This window comes from Bombina bombina, chromosome 7 (assembly GCF_027579735.1).
Source record: "Bombina bombina isolate aBomBom1 chromosome 7, aBomBom1.pri, whole genome shotgun sequence".
In the NCBI taxonomy this organism is placed as follows: Eukaryota; Metazoa; Chordata; class Amphibia; order Anura; family Bombinatoridae; genus Bombina; species Bombina bombina.
This window is the reverse complement of record NC_069505.1, coordinates 21,032,152-21,055,131: the sequence shown is the minus strand read 5'-3', so window position 1 is coordinate 21,055,131 and position 22,980 is coordinate 21,032,152. Positions and strand designations below refer to the sequence as shown.

At 34.3% G+C, this 22,980-nt stretch overlaps 1 protein-coding gene across 1 annotated transcript in view; it reads right to left on the bottom strand.

Moving 5' to 3' along the window:
• Positions 1-6,846: 6,846 nt before the first annotated feature.
• ZNRD2 (zinc ribbon domain containing 2) overlaps positions 6,847-22,980 on the bottom strand; it is a 28,451-nt gene continuing 12,317 nt past the window's right edge. The window contains exon 4 of the mRNA XM_053719980.1: positions 6,847-7,287. Within this exon, the coding sequence (XP_053575955.1) occupies positions 6,968-7,287 (320 nt within the window). The 3' untranslated portion in view covers positions 6,847-6,967. The remainder of the gene's footprint in view (positions 7,288-22,980) is intronic.

The following is a 22,980-nucleotide window of genomic DNA, read 5'->3' as shown; positions in this document are numbered from 1 at the left end:
AGCCAAAGAGGGGGGAGAGAGAGCCAAAGAGGGGGGGGGGAGAGAGCCAAAGGGGGGGGAGAGCCAAAGAGGGGGGAAAAGAGAGAGCCAAAGAGGAAAGAGAGCCAAAGAGGAGAGCAAAAGAGGGGAGAGAGACAAAGAGGGGGGAGAGAGAGCCAAAGAAAGGAGGGAGAGAGCCAAAGAGGGGGGAGAGCGCAAAGAGGGGGGGAGAGCGCCAAAGAAGGGGGAGAGAACAAAAGAGGGGGGAGAGAGCCAAAGAGGGGGGAGAGAGCCAAAGAGGGGGAGGGGAGAGAGCAAAAGAGGGGGAGGGGGAGAGCCAAAGAGGGGGGGGGAGCCAAAGGGGGGGGAGAGCCAAAGAGGGGGGGAGAGAGAGAGCCAAAGAGGGGGGAGAGAGAGCCAAAGAGGGGGGAGAGAGAGAGCCAAAGAGGGGGGAGAGAGAGCCAAAGGGGGGGGGGGAGAGAGAGCCAAAGGGGGGGAGCAAAGAGGGGGGAGAGAGAGAGCCAAAGAGGAGAGAGAGCAAAAGAGGGGGAGAGAGCCAAAGAGGGGGGGGGGGAGAGCCAAGAGGGGGGAGGAGAGCCAAAGGGGGGGGAGAGCCAAAGAGGGGGGGAGAGAACAAAAGAGGGGGGGAGAGAGAGCAAAAGAAGGATGGAGAGAGCCAAAGAGGGGAGAGAGAGAGCAAAAGAGGGGAGAGAGAGAACAAAGGAGAGGGGGGAGAGAAAGCAAAAGAGAGGGGGGAAAGAAAACAAAAGAGAGGGGGGGAGAGAGAGCAAAAGAGAGGGGGGAAGAGAGAGCAAAAGAGAGGGGGGAGAGAGTAAGGGGGTGGGACCGCTGTTCTGAAAAAAATGGCCCGTGTACACGGGCTTTAGTACTAGTAAATTATAAACACTATTTCACTTCACACCAAATAAAATTTTTCAAAACAATCAAATAATTAGGACTCAAATAACAAATACATTTCCTAAGAAATTGTTTGTAAAACGCGCTTGTATGAAATCAAAATGCATAGAGGCTCATATATTATTTATGGGGGAATTAATGACCTACCGTGAGGATGGGTCAGCACAATACATTATATTGTTACTAGAGATACTTCATGTCATTTACATGTTCTGTAAACTTCATTGTGGTGTCAAATAATTGTTTTTACTTTGAATTGCAAGTTATGTTTGTACAAATGTCCCATTATCTCTAAGGACAAACCAGTTGACCCTGTCAGTGAAAATACAATTACAAATACGTGTAAAGGGGGAGGGGAAGAGAGCAATAACTGGCAAATAGTAAATGACACAGTGGGAGGAGCAACTTACTGCTTTATTAACAGAAAATAGCGAAAAACAGAAAAGCACCGTGCTGTGCTCTGTAAGGGGAAGTTTACCCAAATATAACCTCCGCTTTCATGAAATAAAACAGGAATTCAGATACATACAAGTTTTCCACAACCTTTTTTATTTCTGCAAGTTACAGGAACTTCTCATTTCTCTGGTTTAAAGGGACACTGAACCCAATTTCTTCGTGATTCAGATAGTGCATGACATTTTAAGCACTTTCTAATTTACTCCTATTATCAAATTTTCTTTATTCTCTTGGTATCTTTATTTGAAATGCAAGAATGTAAGTTTAGATGCCGGCCCATTTTGGTTAACAACCTGGGTTGTCCTTGCTGATTGGTGAAATAAATTCATCCACCATAAAAAGTGCTGTCCAGAGTTCTGAACCAAGAAAAAAAGCTTAGATGCCTTCCTTTTCAAATAAAGATAGCAAGGAGAACGAAGAAAGATTGATAACAGGAGTAAATTATAAAGTTGCTTAAAATTGCATGCTCTATCTGAATCACAAAAGAAAAGAATTGGGTTCAGTGTCCCTTTAAGTTATAAGAATTAAAGGAACAGTGTGTTTTTTAAATGTGTACAGTATATATCACTAATTAAAGGGACATGAAACCCAATTTTTTTCTTTCCTGATTTAGAAAGAGCATGTCATTTTAAACAACTTTCTAATTTACTTCTATTATCTAATTTGCTTCATTCTCTTGATATCACTTGCTTAAAAGCATATCTAGATATGCTCAGTAGCTGCTGATTGGTTGCTGCACATAAAGGCCTTGTGTGATTGCTCACACATGTTACATTGCTATTTCTTCAACAAAGGATATCTAAAGAATTGAGCAAATTAGATAATAGAAGTAAATTGGAAAGTTGTTTAAACTTGCATGCCCTATCTGAATCATGAAGTTTAATTTTGACTAGACTGCCCCTTTAAGTGCTGCATTATAAATGGTCTGCCCATACAATAAATGTTTATATATGCACAGTATATATCACTAATTAAGTGCCGCATTGCACGTATTACATAAGGTCTGCACACACAATAAATGTTTATATATGCACAGTATATATCAGTAATTAAGTTCTGTATTACATAAGGTCTGCACGCACAATAAATGTTTATATATGCACAGTATATATCAGTAATTAAGTGCTACATTACATACGGTCTGCACACACAATAAATGTTTATATATGCACAGTATATATCACTAATTAAGTGCTGCATTATAAATGGTCTGCCCATACAATAAATGTTTCTATATGCACAGTATATATCAGTAATTAAGTGCAGCATTACATAAGGTCTGCGCACACAATAACTGTTTATATATGCTCAGTATATATCAGTAATTAAGTGCTGCATTACATAAGGTCTGCGCACACAATAACTGTTTATATATGCACAGTATATATCAGTAATTAAGTGCTTCATTACATAGGGTCTGTACACACAATAAATGTTTATATATGCACAGTATATATCAGTAATTAAGTACTGCATTACAAAAGGTCTGCACACACAATAAATGTTTATATATGTACAGTATATATCAGTAATTAAGTGCTGCATTACATAAGATCTGCACACACAAATGTTTATATATGCACAGAATATATCACTAATTAAGTGCTGCATTACATAAGGTCTGTGCACACAATAAATGTTTATATATGCACAGTATATCACTAATTAAGTGCTGCATTACATAAGGTCTGCACACACAATAAATGTTTATATATGCACAGTATATATCAGTAATTAAGTGAGGTATTACAAAAGGTCTGCACACACAATAACATGTTTATATATGCACAGTATATATCAGTAATTAAGTGCTGCATTACATAAGGTCTGCGCACACAATAAATGTTTATATATGCACAGTATATTTCAGTAATTAAGTGCTGCATTACAAAAGGTCTGTACACACGATGTTTATATATGCACAGTATATATCATTAAGTGTTGCATTACATAAGTCTGCACACACAATAAATGTTTATATATGCACAGTATATATCAGTAATTAAGTCTACATTACATAAGGTTTGCACACACAATACGTTTATATATGCACAGTATATATCAGTAATTAAGTGCTGTATTACAAAAGGTCTGCACACACAATAAATGTTTATATATGCATAGTATATATCAGTAATTAAGTACTGCATTACAAAAGGTCTTGGCACACAATAAATATCTATATACAACGTAATTTAGCACTGATTTGCAAATAGTGTGCATACACAATAGCTATTTTAAATATGTACAGTACATACAACAATTAAAGGGGCAGTGAACTGTAAAATTGTACCCATTTTAATGTGTTTCTAATATATTTTACCTGCTTCAGTTTGTTAAATTGTTTTAAAATAGCTCCTTTACCTTTATTTTGTCATTTGAAACAACTGCATTTGTCTGCTACCTATACTAAAAATGTCATTATTGCTGTAATGTGTAAAGAAAAGCTATGTAACCAAGATCCAGCTGAATAAATTATACTCCAAGTGAGGGGGTGGAAGAGATTGTGACTAAAATGTTAATTTTCATTTGCGATCTCAGACAGAGATAAGGAAGCGTTTGGGGTCTATTTATTAAGCTGCGGCGGACAGGGGTGCACATACGCGCCCGTCTGCCCGCAGCTCGCCTCTAGCAGGCTGAATTCCACTGCCGAAATTCAGCATTGCAAACGAGCGCTATTTTGCTGTCAATCTGCCCGGTCGGACAAGACCATGGATATTGAAATTCGCCACCTAAGAGGTGGTGAAAGGTTAGGGAAACAGTGGTCTGATGACCGCTGCTTGTTAAATACAGACTGCAGGTCCTCTTGTGAGAACCTGCAGTCGTAGGGGGTCAAAGGGTGGCGAAAGCCTTTAATAAAGCGACCCCTTTTTTTGTTTATAGAGTAATAAGATGTCATCCAATATGGCGGAGGTAATCTCACTGTGTTTAGCATAAGCACACTATAAATACTCCATGAAAGCTTTTGGGGTACTTACTAAAAAGTCAAAAATTGTTATCCGGGGTTTCTAAAGTCCTTTTAGCTGTTGTAGAACAGCCCTGTAAATCTATTGTCATTATCGAGAATTTGGATTAAAATCAGAAAAACAGGACCGGAACATATGGCCATTTTCACTGAAACAATAGGGAAAAAAGTGTTGTCAGACAATGAAAATGGCTGATTGGTGTCAATATTGATAACGGCTCACTGGCAGCTGATAACTTGATGATAATTATCACATAACGGCTTATATTGGGGATGAACCCATAATCAGGCAATTACCCTTACAAAAAGTCTTCAGTGCACTAACTCTTTAGAGCTATATATGAAAATATTAAGGTGGCATTACACACCCTTACGACTGTCACAAATGGCACCAAATTCTGCTAAATGCTGGCGAGGGTGTGGAGAAAAAGGATCTGATTTACATATCTGGTGGAACTGTCCAAAACTAGCTAAATGCTGGGGACAAATATGTGCTCTTTGCGTCAAGCTAGGAATTAGGGTCCGAATAAGCCTGTACTTGCCCGGTTTAATATTCTACCCACTAAATTACCAAAACCTCAAAAACGTTTGGCAGATTTTATCTTTGCGGGCGGCTATGAAAATTTAATAGCAAGAGGGTTGGAGAAAATTAGACCCCCCCCTTCTTTGGATTTTGTGTTTACATCAATAGAATAGTTTGCAAAATGGAGAGAAGTTTCTATCAGTTTGGATAAATTAGACTCATATTGGAGCATATGGGATTTATAGCTCCGTAGGTGAGCTATGAACAAGTTGACAAGTGAGGTCTTAGGCCTAGCTCTTTATCTGCCTCTCTCTCCTTAATGAGGTATTTTTTTTAGCTCTCTCTCCTCCCACTTGAGTGTACATAAGGTCTCTGCCCTCTGAGCTACCCTCTTTTACCAAGTATGGAATCTATATGTTAGTGCCAAGACTGCTTTATATCACTTGAGATATGATGTTTATAGGAATATGATGTGCTATACTATTCCCAGTAAAAAAATAACTAGGTTCTCTTTTAGTTTAATAAGAACATATAGACTGATTATTGACAAATAGCAATATTTATTTATTCTGGTATATAAGATGTAATTTCATTGAGATGTTAACGTTGTCAAAGTTTATCTGGGTACACTCTGTTCCCTTATGTTCGGCGACATCCTGCACGATTCCCAGTGGAACCTATGAGACACTCCAAGGCTCAATGACGCTATTGTCAATATATTTCTTATAAGAGGAGGTTTTTAGAAATCCTGATGACCAATTTGTGTTATTTCTTTTGATCTTAAAAATTTGTGCCTATAACATGAACTATTGTATTTTGTCTGAGTTTTGTTTGTTAATGCTGAATAAATAAAAATGTATTAGATTAAGATATAATAAAGAAACATTTTAAACATCCCCCATAAAAAAACAACAGTTGTTTATAGTACAAATAGAATAATGTGCTAATAAAAAGTGTATATTTGCGCATATAACCGAAAAATTAAAGGAAGCCCAATGTTAAAAAGGTAGAAACTAACTTTAACAATAGTTTTTATATATTTTTTCATTGGCATTTCACTCATTTTTCTACCTTTTTAACATTGGGGTCTCTGATTTCTTGGTTATATGCGCATATCTATACTTTTTGATGAACGCATTAGTCTATTTGAGTTATAAACAATTGTTACATTTTATTTATTGAATTGTTATATTTTCTGTGATTACCTTGTATCTAAAAGTAATTTAGGTTGATCCGAGGAGCATTTATATAAAACTTCACTTTTATCGAAACATCAGGTGTCAAATTTAAAAGCAAATAAAAAATTGCCAGGAGCTCAAAAGTAAATAAGATAAAACTTTTATTAATACAGAGGGGACATCTACCCCTTCTGCCAACTTAATAGACGTGACGCGTTTCGGCTAAATGCCATACTCAAAGTCCAAGCAAGTCCATACATGTCAGTACATCACAGCAATAAAAGCTAACGTGTCAGCCGAAAGCCGTATTCATAGATATTAAGTTTTATATATATGCTCCTCGGATGAACCTTCATTACTTTGTGTTTACTGGCCAATTACCTTGTATCTACGCCTCTGCAGACTTCCCCCTTATCGCAGTTCTGTTGACAAACTTGCATTTTAGCCAATCAGTGCTAACTCATAAATTACTCCACGGTGAGTGAGCACACTGTTATCTATATGGCATATGTGAACTAGCACTGTCTAGTTGTGAAAAACTATGAAAATGCACTGAGATAAGAACTTAAAAACTAGTGTATGAGCCTACCTAGGTTTAGCTTTCAACAAAGAAATACTAAAAGAACAAAGCAAATTTTATTATAAAAAGTAAATTTGAACGTTGTTTAAAATTACATGCCCTATCTGAATCATAAATGTTTCATTTTGACTTCACTGTCCCTTTAAGCCCGTCTGTGCATTCCTCTCATGCACTACAATGTCGCTCTCTTTCTATATGCTGGAGAGGACGGTTGGCACTACGGCCAATCAGCACACACTACATGGTGTGAAGCCAAACAACATATTTATTCCTTTATAGTTATATAATTAACAGCCAAAATAACGAATCCAACACAAATCAAAATGCCTGAACAGGAAAAAAAAAGTTTTAGGAAGTAATTTGGGATTTCAGTGCTGAAGGTCTTTGAGGTGGCGCAGGCTCTGGGCGCAGGACCCAATAAGAGCACACAGCTGGGAACTGTACTCCACTGAGCAGGAACCTTGTAGCTGCTGAGACGCCCAGCTCATCTTCTCCAGCACGGCGCTCTCAGCAGACTGGATGGCATCACCATTAGAGGTTCCCGAGCAGGAGGTGGTTGTGGGAGGCTCCGATGTGGCCCTTGATACTGAAGGAGCCTGGACTTCCCGGGGAGGAGAGCGATCTTGACAGGGCTGAAGAGACAGTCGATGCTCTCGCACTTGTGACAGAGCAGCCTGGGGATTAAGGACTAAAACAAAAAATGATAAATCACTGTGAGTAAATACACAGATAGATGTAGTCTAAAGAAAAAACATTGTAAATGGGGGGGGGGGGTCTGTAGAAAATGCTCTAGAGAATTAGTAAGACTTATAGCAACACACATGGTGGGTGGGCAGAAACAAGCAAGCTGAATATGGAGGCAGCTGAATTTATTAGAAGTTGACCCATTTTTGGTCCAGCATCTGGATACCGCTTGCTGATTGGAGGCTACATTTAGACACCACTCAACAAGAGCTACCCAGGCGCTGAACCAAAATGGGCCGGCTCCTAAGCTTACATTCTTGCTTTTTCAAATAAAGATAGCAAGAACGAAGAAAAATCGTTAATAGGAGTAAAGTAGAAAGTTGCTGCTCTGTGGAAATCTAAGAAGTATCCAGTGGAAGCATTTTATTTTATAAAAGGGTGGCCAATTAATTAAATAGACTTCCAGTAAAGGTGGTAAGGACAATACCAGAGCCGGGGACCTGTTATTCCAAGAACCGATAAAACCTTCCAAAACTAATACGTGAAGACATCAAGGGTTTGTAAAGAAGCAACTATCACATACCGTATCTATATAACAAGGGAAATAAACTGATAATACGTCTGGTACAGTATCACATACCGTATCTATATAACAAGAGATATAAACTGATAATATGCCTGATACAGTATCACATACCGTATCTATATAACAAGGAGTATAAACTGATAATATGTCTGATACAGTATCACATACCGTATATATATAACAAGGGATATAAACTGATAATATGTCTGATACAGTATCACATACCGTTCTTATACAGAGATATACTATAGTGTCTAATACAGTATCCGTATCTAATAACAAGAGATATACAACTGATAATACGTCTGATACAGTATCACATACCGTATCTAGATATAACAAGGGATATAAACTGATAATAACGTCTGTATACAGTATCACATACCGTTCTATATAACAAGGGATATAAACTGATAATATGCGTCTGATACAGTATCACATACCGTATCTATATAACAAGGGATATAAACTGATAATACGTCTGATACAGTAGCACATACCGTATCTATATAACAAGGAGTATAAACTGATAATATTCTAATACAGTATCACATACCTTATCTATATAACAAGGGATATAAACTGATAATACGTCTGATACAGTATCACATACCGTATCTATTATAACAAGGGATATAAACTGATAATACGTCTGATACAGTATCACATACCGTATCTATATAACAAGGGGATATAAACTGATAATACGTCTTATACAGTATCACATACCGTATCTATATAACAAGAGATATAAACTGATAATTGTCTGATACAGTATCACATACCGTATCTATATAACAGGGAGAATAAACTGATAATAGTCTAATACAGTATCACATACCGTATCTATTATAACAAGAGATATAAACTGATAATATGTCTGATACAGTATCACATACCGTATCTATATAACAAGGATATAAACTGATAATACGTCTGATACAGTATCACATACCAGTATCCCTATATAACAAGAGATATAAACTGATAATACGTCTGATTACAGTATCACATACCGTTATCTATATAACAAGGATATAAACTGATAATACGTCTGATACAGTATCACATACCAGTATCTATATAACAAGGGATATAAACTGATAATACGGTATGATACAGTATCACATACCGTATCTATATAACAAGGATATAAACTGATAATATGTCTGATACCAGTATCACATACCGTATCTATATAACAAGAGAATTACAAACTGATAATACGTCTGAATACAGTATCACATACCGTATCTATATAACAAGGGATATAAACTGATAATACGTCTGATACAGTATCACATACCGTATCTATATAACAAGGGATATAAACTGATAATACGTCTGATACAGTATCACATACCGTATCTATATAACAAGAGATATAAACTGATAATATCGTCTGATACAGTATCACATACCGTATCTATATAACAAGGGATATAAACTGATAATACGTCTGATACAGTATCACATACCGTATCTATATAACAAGGGAAATAAACTGATAATACGTCTGATACAGTATCACATACCGTATCTATATAACAAGGGAAATAAACTGATAATAAGTCTGATACAGTATCACATACCGTATCTATATAACAAGGGATATAAACTGATAATACGTCTGATACAGTATCACATACCGTATCTATATGAGATATAAACTGATAATACGTCTGATACAGTATCACATACCGTATCTATATAACTAGGGATATAAACTGATAATACGTCTGATACAGTATCACATACCGTATCTATATAAGTCTGATACAGTATCACATACCGTATCTATATAACAAGGGATATAAACTGATAATATGTCTGATACAGTATCACATACCGTATCTATATAACAAGAGATATAAACTGATAATACGTCTGATACAGTATCACATACCGTATCTATATAACAAGGGATATAAACTGATAATACGTCTGATACAGTATCACATACCGTATCTATATAACAAGGGATATAAACTGATAATACGTCTGATACAGTATCACATACCGTATCTATATAACAAGGGATATAAACTGATAATATGTCTGATACAGTATCACATACCGTATCTATATAACAAGGGATATAAACTGATAATACGTCTGATACAGTATCACATACCGTATCTATATAACAAGGGATATAAACTGATAATATGTCTGATACAGTATCACATACCGTATCTATATAACAAGAGATATAAACTGATAATACGTCTGATACAGTATCACATACCGTATCTATATAACAAGGGAAATAAACTGATAATACGTCCTGATACAGTATCACATACCATATCTATATAACAAGAGATATAAACTGATAATACGTCTGATACAGTATCACATACCGTATCTATATAACAAGGGAAATAAACTGATTAATATGCCTGATGACAGTATCACATACCATATCTATATAACAAGAGATATAAACTGATAATACGTCTGATTACAGTATCACATACCGTATCTATATAACAAGGGATATAAACTGATAATAGTCTGATACAGTATCACAATACCATATCTATATAACAAGAGGATATAAACTGATAATACGCTTATACAGTATCACATACCGTATCTATTAACAAGGGATATAAACTGATAATACGTCTGATACAGTATCACATACCAGTATCTATATAACAAGGAGATATAAACTGATAATACGTCTAATACAGTATCACATACCGTATCTATATAACAAGGGATATAAACTGATAATACTGCTGATACAGTATCACATACCGTATCTATATAACAAGGGATATAAACTGATTAATACGTTCTAATACAGTATCACATACCGTATCTATATAACAAGGGATATAACTGATAATATGTCTGATACAGTATCACATACCGTATCTATATAACAAGGGATAATAAACTGATAATATGTCTAATACAGTATCACATACCGTATCTATATAACAAGGGATATAAACTGATAATAGTCTGATACAGTATCACATACCGTATCTATATAACAAGAGATATAAACTGATAATATGTCTGATACAGTATCACATACCGTACTATATAACAAGGGATATAAACTGATATACGTCTTATACAGTATCACATACCGTATCTATATAACAAGGGATATAAACTGATAATACGTCTGATACAGTATCACATACCGTATCTATATAACAAGGGATATAAACTGATAATACCGGTGATACAGTATCACATACCGTATCTATATAACAAGGGATATAAACTAGATAATACGTCTTATACAGTATCACATACGCGTATCTATATAACAAGGGATATAACTGATAATACGGTCTGATACAGTATCACATACCGTATCTATATAACAAGGGATATAAACTGATAATACGTCTGATACAGTATCACATACCGTATCTATATAACAAGGGATATAAACTGATAATACGTCTGATACAGTATCACATACCGTATCTATATAACAAGGGATATAAACTGATAATACGTCTAATACAGTATCACATACCGTATCTATATAACAAGGGATATAAACTGATAATACGTCTGATACAGTATCACATACCGTATCTATATAAAAAGGGATATAAACTGATAATACGTCTGATACCGTATCACATACCGTATCTATATAACAAGGGATATAAACTGATAATATGTCTGATACAGTATCACATACCGTATCTATATAACAAGGGATATAAACTGATAATAGTCTGATACAGTATCACATACCGTATCTATATAACAAGGGATATAAACTGATAATACGTCTGATACAGTATCACATACCGTATCTATATAACAAGGGGATATAAACTGATAATACGTCTGATACAGTATCACATACCGTATCTATAAACAAGGGATATAAACTGATTAATACGTCTGATTACAGTATCACATACCGTATCTATATAACAAGGGATATAACTGATAATACGTCTGATACAGTATCACATACCGTATCTATATAACAAGGGATATAAAACTGATAATACGTCTGATACAGTATCACATACCGTATCTATATAACAAGGGATATAACTGATAATATGTCTATACAGTATCACATACCGTATCTATATAACAAGGGATATAAAACTGATAATAAGTCTAGATACAGTATCACATACCGTATCTATATAACAAGGGATATAAAATGATAATATGCCTGATACAGTATCACATACGTATCTATTATAACAAGGGAGTATAAACTGATAATACGTCTGATACAGTATCACATACCGTATCTATATAACAAGGGATATAAACTGATAATATGTCTGATACAGTATCACATACCGTAATCTATATAACAAGGGATATAAACTATAATATGTCCTGATACAGTATCACATACCAGTATCTATATAACAAGGATATAAACTGATAATATGTCTGAATACAGTATCACATACCGTATCTATATAACAAGGGATAAAACTGATAATACGTCTGATACAGTATCACATACCGTATCTATATAACAAGGGATATAAACTGATAATATGTCTGATACAGTATCACATACCGTATCTATATAACAAGGGATATAAACTGATAATATGTCTGATACAGTATCACATACCGTATCTATATAACAAGAGATATAAACTGATAATATGTCTTATACAGTATCACATACCGTATCTATATAACAAGGATATAAACTGATAATATGTCTGATACAGTATCACATACCATATCTATATAACAAGGGATATAAACTGATAATACGTCTGATACAGTATCACATACCATATCTATATAACAAGGGATATAAACTGATAATACGTCTGATACAGTATCACATACCGTATCTATATAACAAGGGATATAAACTGATAATATGTCTGATACAGTATCACATACCGTATCTATATAACAAGGGATATAAACTGATAATACGTCTGATACAGTATCACATACCGTATCTATATAACAAGGGATATAAACTGATAATACGTCTAATACAGTATCACATACCGTATCTATATAACAAGGGATATAAACTGATAATATGTCTGATACAGTATCACATACCGTATCTATATAACAAGGGATATAAACTGATAATATGTCTAATACAGTATCACATACCGTATCTATATAACAAGGGATATAAACTGATAATACGTCTGATACAGTATCACATACCGTATCTATATAACAAGGGATATAAACTGATAATACGTCTGATACAGTATCACATACCGTATCTATATAACAAGGGATATAAACTGATAATACGTCTGATACAGTATCACATACCGTATCTATATAACAAGGGATATAAACTGATAATACGTCTGATACAGTATCACATACCGTATCTATATAACAAGGGATATAAACTGATAATATGTCTGATACAGTATCACATACCGTATCTATATAACAAGGGATATAAACTGATAATATGTCTGATACAGTATCACATACCGTATCTATATAACAAGGGATATAAACTGATAATACGTCTGATACAGTATCACATACCGTATCTATATAACAAGGGATATAAACTGATAATACGTCTGATACAGTATCACATACCATATCTATATAACAAGGGATATAAACTGATAATACGTCTGATACAGTATCACATACCGTATCTATATAACAAGGGATATAAACTGATAATATGTCTGATACAGTATCACATACCGTATCTATATAACAAGAGATATAAACTGATAATATGTCTGAATACAGTATCACATACCGTATCTATATAACAAGGATATAAACTGATAATATGTCTGATACAGTATCACATACCGTATCTATATAACAAGGATATAAACTGATAATATGTCTGATACAGTATCACATACCGTATATATATAACAAGGGATATAAACTGATAATATGTCTGATACAGTATCACATACCGTATCTATATAACAAGGGATATAAACTGATAATAAGTCTGATACAGTATCACATACCGTATCTATATAACAAGGGATATAAACTGATAATACGTCTGATACAGTATCACATACCGTATCTATATAACAAGGGATATAAACTGATAATATGTCTAATACAGTATCACATACCGTATCTATATAACAAGGGATATAAACTGATAATAGTCTGATACAGTATCACATACCGTATCTATATAACAAGGATATAAACTGATAATACGTATTATACAGTATCACATACCGTATCTATATAACAAGGGATATAAACTGATAATACGTCTGATACAGTATCACATACCGTATCTATATAACAAGGGATATAAACTGACAATACGTCTGATACAGTATCACATACCGTATCTATATAACAAGGGATATAAACTGATAATACGTCTGATACAGTATCACATACCGTATCTATATAACAAGGGATATAAACTGATAATAAGTCTGATACAGTATCACATACCGTTATCTATATAACAAGGGAATATAAACTGATAATACGTCTGATACAGTATCACATTACGTATCTATATAACAAGGGATATAAACTGATAATAAGTCTGATACAGTATCACATACCGTATCTATATAACAAGGGATATAAACTGATAATACGTCTGATACAGTATCACATACCGTATCTATATAACAAGAGATATAAACTGATAATACGTCTGATACAGTATCACATACCGTATCTATATAACAAGGGATATAAACTGATAATACGTCTGATACAGTATCACCTACCCGTATCTATATAACATAGGGATATAAACTGATAATACGTCTGATACAGTATCACATACCGTATTCTATATAACAAGGGATATAAACTGATAATACGTCTGATACAGTATCACATACCGTATCTATATAACAAGGGATATAAACTGATAATATCGTCTGATACAGTATCACATACCGTATCTATATAACAAGAGATATAAACTGATAATATGTCTGATACAGTATCACATACCGTATCTATATAACAAGGGATATAAACTGATATAGTCTGATACAGTATCACATACCGTATCTATATAACAAGGGATATAAACTGATAATATGTCTGATACAGTATCACATACCGTATCTATATAACAAGGAGATATAAACTGATAATATGTCTGATACAGTATCACATACCGTATCTATATAACAAGGGATATAAACTGATAATACGTCTGATACAGTATCACATACCATATCTATATAACAAGAGGATATAAACTGATAATACGTCTAATACAGTATCACATACCGTATCTATATAACAAGGGATATAAACTGATAATACGTCTGATACAGTATCACATACCGTATCTATATAACAAGGGATATAAACTGATAATATGTCTGATACAGTATCACATACCGTATCTATATAACAAGGGATATAAACTGATAATACGTCTGATACAGTATCACATACCGTATCTATATAACAAGGGATATAAACTGATAATATGTCTGATACAGTATCACATACCGTATCTATATAACAAGGGATATAAACTGATAATAAGTTGATACAGTATCACATACCGTATCTATATAACAAGGGATATAAACTGATAATACGTCTGATACAGTATCACATACCGTATCTATATAACAAGGGATATAAACTGATAATATGTCTGATACAGTATCACATACCGTATCTATATAACAAGGATATAAACTGATAATATGTCTGATACAGTATCACATACCGTATCTATATAACAAGGGATATAAACTGATAATATGTCTGATACAGTATCACATACCGTATCTATATAACAAGGGATATAAACTGATAATATGTCTGATACAGTATCACATACCGTATCTATAATAACAAGGGATATAAACTGATAATACGTCTGATACAGTATCACATACCGTATCTATATAACAAGGGATATAAAACTGATAATACTGTCTAATACAGTATCACATACCATATCTATATAACAAGAGATATAAACTGATAATATCGTCCTAATACAGTATCACATACCGTATCTATATAACAAGGGATATAAACTGATAATACGTCTGATACAGTATCACATACCGTATCTATATAACAAGGGATATAAACTGATAATACGTCTGATACAGTATCACATACCGTATCTATATAACAAGGGATATAAACTGATAATATGTCTGATACAGTATCACATACCGTATCTATATAACAAGGGATATAAACTGATAATACGTCTGATACAGTATCACATACCGTATCTATATAACAAGGGATATAAACTGGATTAATACGTCTGATACAGTATCACATACCGTATCTATATAACAAGAGATATAAACTGATAATACGTCTGATACAGTATCACATACCGTATCTATATAACAAGAGATATAAACTGATAATAGTCTGATACAGTATCACATACCGTATCTATATAACAAGGGATATAAACTGATAATACGTCTGATACAGTATCACATACCTATCTATATAACAAGGGATATAAACTGATAATATGTCTAATACAGTATCACATACCGTATCTATATAACAAGGGATATAAACTGATAATAAGTCTGATACAGTATCACATACCGTATCTATATAACAAGGGATATAAACTGATAATATGTCTGATACAGTATCACATACCGTATCTATATAACAAGGGATATAAACTGATAATACGTCTGATACAGTATCACATACCAGTATCTATATAACAAGAGATATAAACTGATAATACGTCTGATACAGTATCACATACCATATCTATATAACAAGGGATATAAACTGATAATACGTCTGATACGAGTATCACATACCGTATCTATATAACAAGGGATATAAACTGATAATACGTCTGATACAGTATCACATACCGTATCTATATAACAAGGGATATAAACTGATAATAAGTCTAATACAGTATCACATACGTATCTATATAACAAGAGATATAAACTGATAATACGTCTGATACAGTATCACATACCGTATCTATATAACAAGGGATATAAACTGATAATACGTCTGATACAGTATCACATACCGTATCTATATAACAAGGGATATAAACTGATAATATGTCTAATACAGTATCACATACCGTATCTATATAACAAGGGATATAAACTGATAATACGTATGATACAGTATCACATACCGTATCTATATAACAAGGGATATAAACTGATAATACGTCTGATACAGTATCACATACCGTATCTATATAACAAGGGATATAAACTGATAATAAGTCTGATACAGTATCACATACCGTATCTATATAACAAGGGATATAAACTGATAATACGTCTGATACAGTATCACATACCGTATCTATATAACAAGGGATATAAACTGATAATATGTCTGATACAGTATCACATACCGTATCTATATAACAAGGGATATAAACTGATAATATGTCTGATACAGTATCACATACCGTATCTATATAACAAGGGATATAAACTGATAATATGTCTGATACAGTATCACATACCGTATCTATATAACAAGGGATATAAACTGATAATATGTCTGATACAGTATCACATACCGTATCTATATAACAAGGGATATAAACTGATAATACGTCTTATACAGTATCACATACCGTATCTATATAACAAGGGATATAAACTGATAATACGTCTGATACAGTATCACATACCGTATCTATATAACAAGGGATATAAACTGATAATATGTCTAATACAGTATCACATACCGTATCTATATAACAAGGGATATAAACTGATAATCGTCTAATACAGTATCACATACCATATCTATATAACAAGGGATATAAACTGATAATATGTCTGATACAGTATCACATACCGTATCTATATAACAAGGGATATAAACTGATAATACGTCTGATACAGTATCACATACCGTATCTATATAACAAGGGATATAAACTGATAATATGTCTAATACAGTATCACATACCATATCTATATAACAAGAGATATAAACTGATAATACGTCTGATACAGTATCACATACCGTATCTATATAACAAGAGATATAAACTGATAATATGTCTAATAGAAATATGAACAGGAAACACAGAAATGTGTTTTCTATAACACGTAAATATGTTAGATTTATACAAGTTTTATAAAATATTTGCACTCTGGGAAACGCTGCCAGAGAAATAAGTAGCATTTGTTAACTAGAAAATAAATCTCTTCTTTCTAACTGTATGCTCCCCAGAATACCATTAATGGGGATTTAGTTAAAATACATATCCTAGAGAAAATACCCAAGCTGTAACTATAATGGTGCTTCCTGTCTACCTAAACCAGGAAAGGCACTCAAGAGGTTAACAAAAACTTGCTATATTTAAAAACTGTAACATTATACAGCAGAACAAGGGGCGGCAGAGGTTCTGTAGGAAAATGAATAAAAAACAGAGAGAAACAGGAGGTGATAATGATATAGTCAACAGAAAACTCTTAAAAGAATATAAAATACTCTGAGATAAAAATGTCTAAATATACACTCTGCATTTGTATTTGTTATCCCTGCTTTTCCTGTAATTCACCTATGAAAATTGTGCATTTTCCCGTTCTCAGAATCGGAAGTGCACTCTGAAGAGTTTACAGGGCTAATCCTGCTACTTATCTGTCCCTAACTGGCCTTAGCAAACGTGATAAGATAATGCAACACAATGACACTGGTTAGTTGTGTCTATTACAGTTACAAGCCTGGACTGGCTCCTTCAAATAACGCAAGTAGAGTTTGATTACAAAAGGTCTGCACACACAATAAATGTTTATATATGCACAGTATATATCAGTAATTAAGTGCTGCATTACATAAGGTCTGCACACACAATAAATGTTTTATATATGCACAGTATATATCAGTAATTAAGTGCTGCATTACATAAGGTCTGCACACACAATAAATGTTTATATATGCACAGTATATATCAGTAATTATGTGCTGCATTACATAAGGTCTGCACACACAATAAATGTTTATATATGCACAGTATATATCAGTAATTAAGTGCTACATTACATAAGGTCTGCACACACAATACATGTTTATATATGCACAGTATATATCAGTAATTAAGTGCTGCATTACATAAGGTCTGCACACACAATAAAATATTTATATATGCACAGTGTATATCAGTAATTAAGTGCTACATTACAATATGTCTGCACACACAATAAATGTTTATATATGCACAGTATACATCAGTAATTAAGTGCTACATTACATAAGGTCTGCACACACAATAAATGTTTATATATGCACAGTATATATCAGTAATTAAGGGCTGCATTACAATAGGTCTGCACACACAATAAATGTTTATATATGCACAGTATATATCAGTAATTAAGTGCTGCATTACATAAGGTCTGCACACACAATAAATGTTTATATATGCACAGTATATATCAGTAATTAAGTGCTACATTACATAAGGTCTGCACACACAATACATGTTTATATATGCACAGTATACATCAGTAATAAAGTGCTGCATTACAACAGGTCTGCACACACAATAAATGTTTATGTATGCACAGTATATATCAGTAATTAAGTGCTGCATTACATAAGGTCTGCACACACAATACATGTTTATATATGCACAGTATATATCAGTAATTAAGTGCTGCATTACATAAGGTCTGCACACACAATACATGTTTATATATGCACAGTATATATCAGTAATTAAGTGCTGCATTACATAAGGTCTGCACACACAATACATGTTTATATATGCACAGTATACATCAGTAATTAAGTGCTGCATTACATAAGGTCTGCACACACAATACATGTTTATATATGCACAGTATATATCAGTAATTAAGTGCCTGCATTACATAAGGTCTGCACACACAATAAATGTTTATATATGCACAGTATATATCAGTAATTAAGTGCTGCATTACATAAGGTCTGCGCACACAATAAATGTTTATATATGCACAGTATATATCAGTAATTAAGTACTGCATTACATAAGGTCTGCACACACAATAAATGTTTATATATGCACAGTATATATCAGTAATTAAGTGCCACATTACATACGGTCTGCACACACACAATACATTTTTATATATGCACAGTATATATCAGTAATTAAGTGCTGCATTACATAAGGTCTGCACAAACAATAAATGTTTATATATGTACAGTATATATCAGTAACTAAGTGCTGCATTACTAAAGGTCTGCACACACAATACATGTTTATATATGCACAGTATATATCAGTAACTAAGTGCTGCATTACTAAAGGTCTGCACACACAATAAATGTTTATATATGCACAGTATATCAGTAGTTAAGTGCCGCATTACAAGATTTCTGTGCACACACAAAAATGTTTATATGCACAATATATATTAGTAATTAAGTGTCGCATTACAAAAGGTCTGCACACACAATAATAATGCTTTATATATGCACAGTATATATCAACAATTAAGTGCTGCATTACATATATATATATACATACATACATACCGTAAATTTTCTGTCCCCTCAAAATAACTCAACACACAGCCATTAAGGTCTAAACCGTTGGCAACAAAAGTGAGTACACCCCTAAGTGGAAATGTCCAACTTGGGCCCAAAGTGTCAATATTTTGTGTGGCCACCATTATTTTCCAGCACTGCCTTAACCCTCTTGGGCATGGAGTTCACCAGAGCTTCACAGTTTGCCACTGGAGTCCTCTTCCACTTCTCCATGATGACAACACAGAGCTGGTGGATGTTGGAGACCTTGCTCAACCCCACTTTCCATTTGAGGATGCCATACAGATGCTCAATAAGGTTTAGGTCTGGAGACATGCTTGGCCAGTCCATCACCTTTACCCTCAGCTTCTTTAGCATGGAAGTGGTCGTCTTGGAGCTGTGTTTGGGGTAATTATGTTGGAATACTTCCCTGCGGCCCAGTCTCCGAAGGGAGGGGATCATGCTCTGCTTCAGTATGTCACAGTACATGTTGGCATTCATGGTTTCCTCTATGAACTGCAGTTCCCCAGTGCCGGCAGCACTCATGCAGGCCCAGACCATTACACTCCCACACCATGCTTGACTGTAGGCAAGACACACTTGTCTTTGTACTCCTCACCTGGTTGCCGCCACACACGCTGAACCAAATAAGTTTATCTTGGTCCCAGTAATCCACTTGGTTCCAGTAATCCATGTCCTTAAACTGCTTGGCTTCAGAAAACTGTTTGCAGGCTTTCTTGTGCATCCTTCCTTCTGGGACGACAGCCATGCAAACCAATTTGATGCAGTGTGCGGCGTATGGTCTGATCACTGACAGGCTGACCCCCCCACCCCTTCAACCTCTGCAGCAATGCTGGCAGAACTCATACGTCTACTTCCCAAAGACAATCACTGGATATGACGCTGAGCATGTGCACTCAACTTCTTTGGTCGACCATGGCGAGGCCTGTTCTGAGTGGAACCTGTCCTGTGAAACCGCTGTATGGTCTTGCCCACTGTGCTGCAGTTCAGTTTCAGAGTCTTGGCAATCTTCTTATAGCCTAGGCCATCTTTATATAGAGCAACAATTCTTTTTTTTCAGATCCTCAGAGAGTTCTTTGCCATGAGGTGCCATGTTGAACTTCCAGTGACCAGTATGAGAGAGTGTGAGAGCGATAACACCAAATTTAACACACCTGCTCCCCATTCACACCTGAGACCTTGTAAAACTAACGAGTCACACAACACCGGGGAGGGAAAATGGCTAATTGGGCCCAATTTGGACATTTTTACTTAGGGGTGTACTCACTTTTGTTGCCAACAGTTTATACATTAATGGCTGTGTGTTAAGTTATTTTGAGGGGACAGCAAATTTGCACTGTTATACAGGCTGTACACTCACTACTTTACATAGTAGCAAAGTGTCATTTCTTCAGTGTTGTCACATGAAATTATATAATAAAATATTTACACTGTTATACAGGCTGTACACTCACTACTTTACATAGTAGCAAAGTGTCATTTCTTCAGTGTTGTCACATGAAAAGATATAATAAATATTTACACTGTTATACAGGCTGTACACTCACTACTTTACATAGTAGCAAAGTGTCATTTCTTCAGTGTTGTCACATGAAATTATATAATAAAATATTTACACTGTTATACAGGCTGTACTCTCACTACTTTACATTGTAGCAAAGTGTCATTTCTTCAGTGTTGTCACATGAAAAGATATAATAAAATATTTACACTGTTATACAGGCTGTACTCTCACTACTTTACATTGTAGCAAAGTGTCATTTCTTCAGTGTTGTCACATGAAAAGATATAATAAAATATTTACACTGTTATACAGGCTGTACACTCACTACTTTACATTGTAGCTAAGTGTCATTTCTTCAGTGCTGTCACATGAAAAGATATAATAAAATATTTACACTGTTATACAGGCTGTACAATCACTACTATACATTGTACAAAGTGTCATTTCTTCAGTGTTGTCACATGAAAAGATATAATAAAATATTTACACTGTTATACAGGCTGTACACTCACTACTTTACATAGTAGCAAAGTGTCATTTCTTCAGTGTTGTCACATGAAAAGATATAATAAAATATTTACAGTGTTATACAGGCTGTACACTCACTACTTTACATTGTAGCAAAGTGTCGTCACATGAAAAGATATAATAAATATTTACACTGTTATACAGGCTGTACACTCACTACTTTACATTGTAGCAAAGTGTCATTTCTTCAGTGTTGTCACATGAAAAGATATAATAAATATTTACACTGTTATACAGGCTGTACACTCACTACTTTACATTGTAGCAAAGTGTCATTTCTTCAGTGTTGTCACATGAAAGTATATAATAAAATATTTACACTGTTATACAGGCTGTACTCTCACTACTTTACATTGTAACAAAGTGTCATTTCTTCAGTGTTGTCACATGAAAAGATATAATAAATATTTACACTGTTATACAGGCTGTACACTCACTACTTTACACTGTTATACAGGCTGTACACTCACTACTTTACACTGTTATACAGGATGTACACTCACTACTTTACACTGTTATACAGGCTGTACACTCACTACTTTACATTGTAGTAAAGTGTCATTTCTTCAGTGTTGTCACATGAAAAGATATAATAAATATTTACACTG